This window comes from Psammomys obesus, unplaced genomic scaffold, assembly GCF_907164565.1.
Source record: "Psammomys obesus unplaced genomic scaffold, mPsaObe1.curated_primary_1811, whole genome shotgun sequence".
NCBI classification, from domain to species: Eukaryota; Metazoa; Chordata; class Mammalia; order Rodentia; family Muridae; genus Psammomys; species Psammomys obesus.
In genome coordinates, this window is record NW_026586383.1 from 12,464,972 (window position 1) to 12,473,031 (window position 8,060).

Sequence of the window (8,060 nt, forward strand, 5' to 3'; positions counted from 1 at the left end):
GTGTTCACTTTTGTTTGCCAGGGCTAATGACCACAAACCCTACTTCTTGTTGTCATAAGCCCTTCCCCAGAACTATTGTCCCAGTCTCTGGAATGTCCCAATTTGTTCATACTTTCCCTTTCTGACAGGAAGAAGATCATCGCAAACATTGAAGAGCTGTATCTAAGCTACCTGCAGGGTCCCTCTGATCTATGAATCCTCAGTATCTGTCTTAAAGAGGCATGCTGTCTTTTCACTCTTTCCTGGGCCTTTGTTGGAATCTAGGGCTCCAAATTAGAGGCCAGCTGAGAGATCATTCTCCCCTGTGGATGGAGACATGACATTGGCCCTCTGTGTTCGGTCTACAGAGAGGAAGGGCAGCCATTTTGCCAGGGGTACAGCTGTATGCCTCTGAAACAGCTGCCTGAGGTACTTCCGGAACCGTTCACCCACAAAGACATAAATGACTGGGTTGACACAGCAGTGGGTGTAGGCAATTGCCTCTGTTACCATCAAGGCTAGGTCCAGCTGTTGGCTTCTCTCACACCCGCTGGTGAATAGGAAGTCTTCAAAAGCAGAAACAAATGCAGCCAGATAGTAGGGGGTCCATAGAAGGAAAAACAGAAGTGTAATAACAAAAATCAGACGCATAGCTTTGGCCTTCTTCTTATTGGGTCTTCTGTGTAGAACATTGATGATCCTTGTGTAGCAGATGATCATGGCCAACAGAGGCAAAATTAGCCCAAGGATGTTCATTGTTAGAGCCTGAAACCTCAAAAAATGTTTCAGGCTCTCCTTGGGTAAAACTGCTCTGCAGGTATGGTAAGTGAATTCCAACTGGGCCTTGAAAAAATACAGACAAGGAATCGAAGCCAAGATGGCCAGGACCCAGGTGATGATGCTGGTGATGATGCCAAAAGTGACAGTCCGGGCCCGCAGGGCGAACACAGCATGGACAACAGCTAAGTACCTATCAACTGTAAGTAGGGTGATAAAAAACATGTCACTATACAAGCCCAGGTAATAAAATCCAGAAAGGAACTTACACATGGCATCACCAAAAATCCAGTCTCCTTTTATGATATAGTCAATCCAGAAAGGTAATGTGAAGAGGAAGACCAGGTCAGAGACCGCCAGGTTAAACAGGTAAATGCTGGTCATGCTTCGAAGCCTCTTGTGCTGTGTGAGCACCAGAACCACCAGGACATTGCCTATCACACCAATGATGAACACCAGAGAATAGAGGGGAGTCAGCACTGATATTCCAAATGCTCGCACATCCATGCTCACACATAAGATTCCGGGAATGTAGTCATTCTCAGTGACTATGTTGTAGTAGGGCTCTGTAACAGCTGAAATCTCCATTGTAAACTCTTCTACAGGTCAGACAATGGCTTATATATTTACTTTGCTTTTAAACACATATGGCTCTGGAAAAAAAAGACAGGAATTGGTTACATTTCTTCAATGAACTGAACTATTTACTAGTGCCTAGAGTTTACCAAACCCTGAAGTCTAAATGGTGAAAAGGGGTAGCCATATCCCTTCTGCCCACATTAACCCAGTAATCTAAAACAGTCACAGAAAAAAAATAACCATGTAAATAATTTACCCAATGTTTGCACCTGTGAGTATGTAAGAACACAGAAAGGGGATTTTACCCCACTCTGCAAACTAAGAATTCCTAAGTGACCCCCTGCCCAAGGGCTTAGGCAGTGCACTTAGTATTCAAAACCTCTCTAATCTATACTTTATTCACAGAAGTGAATAAAGAAGTGCAGAAGGTTTGGAACTGTGCCCCAGAACATTGAATGGTGAGAATGAGAGGTGGCATTGAAACCCAGGGTGCTCAAACCCAACCCTGCAACTATTGGACTTTCCTACTTCCAAAGTGCAGGCTCCACTCCTGGAGTTAGAAGCATTAGGTTCTAGAAAGAGGGACTGTTTTGGCAAGGAGTAATAAACCTAACAACTTCAGAGATTTCAATTCATAGAAGTTCTCAGTGAGAGGCAAATGGCCTCTTCAAAAGGTTTCCTTCCCTTGCTTTTTTTTCCCCTCCCTCCCTCCCTCCCTCCCTCCCTCCCTTCCTTCCCTTTTTTCATCATTATTGCCTAAAAAAGTGGGATTACATGTGTCATTTAATAGACAGGGCTATGAATGTTGTTTAATGAAGAAATCATCCCCTTTCTAACACAGTTGAGACAGTGAATTCCTTGTAGGATAATCCATCACCTTATACCAGGTTGGTTGGTTGTTGTTTGGCTTAGGCTAATCCATTTCAGGTGTTCCTGCTGGTGCTGAAGAGGGCAGATCTTTAGCTTGGCAGCTGAGACTTCTAGATAGGCTGATAGCTCTATGGCAGAGTCAATAAAAGTTGGGGAGCAATGTTGTCTGGGTCAAAGTGGTCCTTAGGAGCCCGGTCATTTGGTACTCTAGCCAAGGTGAAGGCGGGTTGAGTTCAGCACTTTCAGGTGCCATGTTCGACAGCCGCCTGTACTGAAGGTACCTCAGTGTAAAAGGAACTTTTATTCACCTGTTTCAGTTGTCTAACCTAGTCCTAGTCTTAGTCCTAGAAGCTTTTAGCTTCCATACAACCTAATCTAGGCCTAGAATATTTTTAGCCTCTGAGACTTACTGCTTAATAAGCTCACCCTTTCTTGTTATTTCTGAGCACTGAGCTTGCTGATTCAACTCAGCTGTTCTGGCTCAAACTCCTCTCCCAGCTGACTGATTCAATCTGTCTTTTCTCTCCATCCCTGAATTGCTCTGCTTGGCCTCAAACTAACTCCAGCAACCTTTTCTAATCTAGCTTCTTCTCATTCTCTGGCTTGTTTTGTCTTCACCTGTGTCTAGCTTGTTCTCTCATTCAATCTCTCTCTGTAAAACTCTTCTGCAGAGTTTTACTCACTCTGCATTGCCCCTTAAGTGGCTTCCCTTTCCTCTCTCTTCTCACGAGAGTTGGGCATATACTATTCTGTCATATCTTCTGTGATTTGTCACCTTTTCTGCCACTCAATTAGACATCACTTTTAAACATGGATGCTTCTTTTACAAATTAACTTTACCTTCATTGTTTGGGATAAAAGGCATGTACCACCATGCCTGGACCTAAGGTTTTCTTTACCTGAAACTTTCTCTATCCCAGGCTAGCCTTGAACTCAGATGTACTTGCCTCTGTCTCTGGAATAAAGGCATGTTTGTATTCCAGATCACACAGACCTAGAAGGTCTTTGGATGTGGTCACTTGCCAGAACACCAATGTTCTGAATAAAAATCTCTCTACATCTCAGCTCTATCTGCTCTTCCTAAGTTGTCAGGTTTGAGCAGTTCCAGGGCACACTGGTGCTAAGGAGACATGACCCAGGCTGTGGCTGGAGGAGAAACTGAAGGCCCATGTTGCCATTGACTCTCCCAGGCCTGTGAATAGCTTCTTGTAGAAGTCTGCCCCAGGGCCCTTGCACAGTGCTCATGTATAGTCCTAGAGCCTGGACTCTTCTAGTAGTAGTATCCCAGCCTACTCATTTGCGAAGTGTCTGGGAAGAGATGATAAGAGGTACCCAGGCCCAGAGCGATGCCAGATGTGTATTGTGACTCATAACAGTCAGTTGTGTATGAATGTCCCATCCCTACACAGCCTGTGGGCAACTTGGAACCAGCCATCATAGAAACCAATCAGGGCTCTCCATTTCAGGAAGAGGCCAATGTACATTTCTTAACAGCTCGCTACTCAGATCCTACTGATTGAATAGCTCAGGCTTTTATACATCCTATTATGGGAACTAAAGGAGCAATAAATGCCTACTTTGTTAGGTAGGTAATTGTAGATCTCAGACTATGTAATACCTTGAGTCACTCTGATAGACTTGAAGCTAGACAAGTCTTGAAAAGGGCTCATAGATAAATAATAAATATAGCAAATTTCTTGCTTCTTCTTTATCCTACTGATATGAGGCAAAGGTCAGTAGGGACTCCCTTCTGGCTGACTGGTTCTGACTGGTCAGATAAAGGCATACATGAACATGTATACCTGAGGTTGTAGGCCAGTCAGCTCCTCTTCTTTGTTTAAGTTGACCGATACAACTTGGTGGGCATCCTAGGCCACCTAAAATGCTTATAACTTTCGTCCTTTCAGTGGCAAAACAGATTTTTGGTTTCCAGATCCCCTTCCCACTTTTTGAGGTGTTCTTCTGTGAGCTTTGCTATGTGTAGGGTGCCTCAACTTAACTCTTTGTGGGTGTTGAATCAACCCACACAGGAACTTGTTACATGGTGGCCTTAGGCTGGTTTGAGAGTCTCTGAAGGCACATTTCACATGTAATTATCACTTCTTCTGCATTGTAATACCATAGAAACTCACAAAACCAAGCCACACTCAAGAAAGAGGTACAGAGTTACCATGTAAAAGACTGTACACGGATGAGAGGTTTTAAAACCATCGTTTAACTTCTACCTCAATGCTCAAGTTTATTTTAGTGCCTAGTTAAAGGAATTCCTTTAACTCCCTTTTTGCAAACATCCTCATGACTAGCTGTAGTGAGAATTTTTATTTCTTTAAAAACACAGTAATATTATGAAAACATTTTTTTTTAATCCCAGGTGTGGGATATGGGGCTGCTTCAGATTGTCTGCAGCAACTGACTATGATTTGCCTCATGCTCTAGTAGAGGTGTGATTTTTGCCTGCTGAAGATAGTTTACATTTGAAATTCTGAGGACACTTCAGAGGCTATGTAAATGCCAGAGCCTCAAGAGAGGTGACTGCTGCTGCTCTGCCTGCTGCTGCTGCTGCTGCCCCTGTTGCTGGCTGATATTTGTTCCTGATGCTGTTACTGTTTGCTAGATTGTTGGTTGCTGGTTAGAAATATCCTGACATATAATATAGGATAAACATACTAAAATCTGTATACTTAAGCAAGAAGGAGGACCCTGGGTAAGATGATCAATCCTCACTCAGAAAGGTAAATGGGACAGACATCGGAAGAGGGAGAAAACAGGAAACAGGACAGGAGCCTACCACAGAGAGCCTCTGACAGACTCTACCCAGCAGGGTATCAAAGCAGATGCTGAGATTCATAGCCAAACTTTGGGCTAAGTGCAGGGAATGTTATGAAAGAAGTGGGAGATGGAAAGACCTGGAAGGAACAGGAGCTCTACAAGGAGAGCAACAGAACCAAGAAATCTGGGCTCAGTTATCTTTTCTGAGACTGATACTCCAACCAAGGACCACGCATGGAGATAACATAGAACCACTGTACAGACGTAGCCCATGGCAGCCTTACCAGCCCACAGAGGAAGACAATGCATCCAGTTCTGATGAGACCTGATAAGCTAGGGCCAGAGGGAAGGGGAGGTGTACCTCCCCTATCAGTGGATGTGGAGAGGAGCATGGAGAAGATGAGGAAGGGTGGGACTGGGAAGGGGCTACAGCTGGGATAGAAAGTGAATAAACTATGATTAATAAAAATAAAAATAAAATTATATATATATAAAATATGTATAAAATAAAAAAATATATAAAGAAATGTCCTGACAACAAAGATCAAATTTGTCCCAAGGAACTTGGTGCCCCTAATCAGCTGGAAGTAGTCTAATGATATTGATTCTCCTTTCTCCTCTAACCTTTCTCTCTTACCTAGTGTTGGGTGGGAGGTTTGAAAGGGATAGTGGTGGCATAGTAAGGTAGGAAAAAGAACTCAATAAAGTAGCCAAAAGTCTGGTTACACTTAGTTCCTATATCTTTCTATTTCCAATATCTGCAGCATTTCATAATCTGTTGCAAGAATCCTAGCCCCTGACTATCACTTTCTTCATTATCCATATTTTGTAGTACATTTGATGACAAAAGCCTTCATCACTAGTGGGACCTGACTGCCACTGATATTCAAAATTTCCACAACCTCCCTATATATTTCTAATCCATCATCCTGAAAACCACGAGCAGACAATAAAACCCATCTCCTAAATACATTATGATCTTGTCATGTTCAATGAGAAAAATCTCAGAGTTTGTTAGATCCTATTCCCTACACTAATTAAGTTGAACAGACTTGGAAAAATCATACAATCATATGCAGTGGTATAACTCTATAGATGAGCCATATTTAATGGGTCCATTTAAAAGCCGTATTTAATGTATATTATCAGCATATCTGTCCACAGGTAATTATTTGGAAATGTCTGCCTTTTCCTACATTCTCCAACATCAGCTCTGACAACCTTGCTTTCTATTTCACTGAGAAAATAAGATCTAAACTTTCAGCTTCTCTATCCTTCCCTCTTTATTGTTTAACCATGCCTTCAGTTCTTTTTCATAAATGAATTCTATATACTATAAAATTCCCCCTCATTTTGTGCAAGATCCCAGCCTATCTCACACATTTACAACCACAATTTAACATTTTTTTTATGTCATTAGTTTTTACAATGGTCCTAATGGATGATTCCTATGAGCACACACACATATATCACTTCTGTCTTAAGCAAGCAAACATCAAAAGAAGAAATTCTCTCTTGATGCTACTTCCATCTCTAGGTAGTCCATTTTCTCACTCCTCTCTATAATAGTTACTTGAAAGAGTTGTCTTTACTTTTGTTCACTCCCCTTGTTTCTGTTCTTTCTAGAACTGAGTTTCTGCTGCTGGTTCCTGTTTAATGTCTTACCTTGAAGCTGTGTGTGCCTTAGGCATAGTCCTTGAGCTTGTGTTCTCACTTCCTTCATTTCTAAGTATATGCTATTTTCTCAGTAAGGTGGTCTTTAACCATATTATGTAAAATAAGATTTGTTGCCCCTTCCTTGCTTTACTTATCACTACCTAGCATACAAAAATATAATTCACTTACTTGTTTACTGTTCTCACATGCTATGTTCAATAGGCACATTTAAATGATTAAAAATCCCAAGTTGGAGGTTTGACTAAAATGCGATTAACTGAGCAGCTGTGCAGCTCCATCTGAGACTTGGATTCCCCCTATACACTCTTTCTGCCTTGCCCTGTTCAGACAAACTTCACTTGGGGCAGTCATATGGCTTCTTCTCTCATTAGTTGGTAGGCATGAGGAAGCCTGGACAAATAGTGTGAGAAAGCAATCACTCGGAAGGGAATTCTGTAAGTGGATGTAAATAAGACAGAAGTATATGTGTGTAAACCCATAGAAATAATCCATTAGGAGCAGCTGTTCTCTACCTATGGGTCACGAGCCCTTTGGAGGTCAAACAACCCTTTTTCAGGGTCACATATCAGATATCCTGCATATCAGATAATTATATCACAATTCATATCACTAGCAAAATAACAGATATGAAGTAGCAATGAAAATAATGTTATGGTTGGGGTCACTACAACACGAGGAACTGTAATAAAGGGTTGTAGCATTAGGAAGGTTGAGAACCACTGTGTTAGAACATTTTAAAAACTAACAAAACAGAAGAAAAAATGTTAGGTTGTGGTCGTAAATAGGTGAAATAGGCTGGGATCATACACAGAATGAAAGAGAGGGAATTGGATTGGAATGAAAGGGTGAGAAAGAAGCCAGAAATTTACTTTATTTATTTTCTAATTGTGAGCCTTTTTCTTACCTATTTGCCTGTCAAGGATCTGTCTAGCCTCTAGTCCCTCAGAGCAACTTTGGGCAGGGCACAGTCTGAGCTATGCAATTACCTACCTAGCAAAGAAAATAGATGAGTAGGCATTGTTCATTACAGGTTTCTTTTTCATTTAATAGACACCCCTTCACTACTATATATATATGTATACACACACATACATATGCATGCCACACTCCATCTTCCTTTCTTTCAAGCCTTCAGCCACAGCAAGATGCACAAAAAAGACACAGGGGGCAGAATCAGAGTGCTTATAAATACAGGAAGAACACAGTGCTGGCTCCCAGCTTCCTTCCTTTCCTTTGTCCTATGTCCTTTGTGTGATGCCTCTCACTGGCAAAGACCACAGACTAGAATCATGGAGCTGCAAAGGTTTGAGCTTGAAGCTGCTTACCAGAACAGCTACACATTGTAATCTGAGCCTAGTGAGGGGGCAGACAGGAAAGAAGAGACTGATTAAATGTTAAGTCTTTTGTGT

At 41.8% G+C, this 8,060-nt stretch overlaps 1 protein-coding gene across 1 annotated transcript; it reads right to left on the bottom strand.

Annotated features, from left to right (window-relative positions):
- Window positions 1–273: 273 nt before the first annotated feature.
- LOC129672394 (C-C chemokine receptor 1-like protein 1) lies at window positions 274–1,344 on the bottom strand. Its single transcript, XM_055601848.1, has one exon. The coding sequence runs from the start codon at window positions 1,342–1,344 to the stop codon at window positions 274–276; it is 1,071 nt and encodes a 356-aa protein (XP_055457823.1).
- Window positions 1,345–8,060: the final 6,716 nt, after the last annotated feature.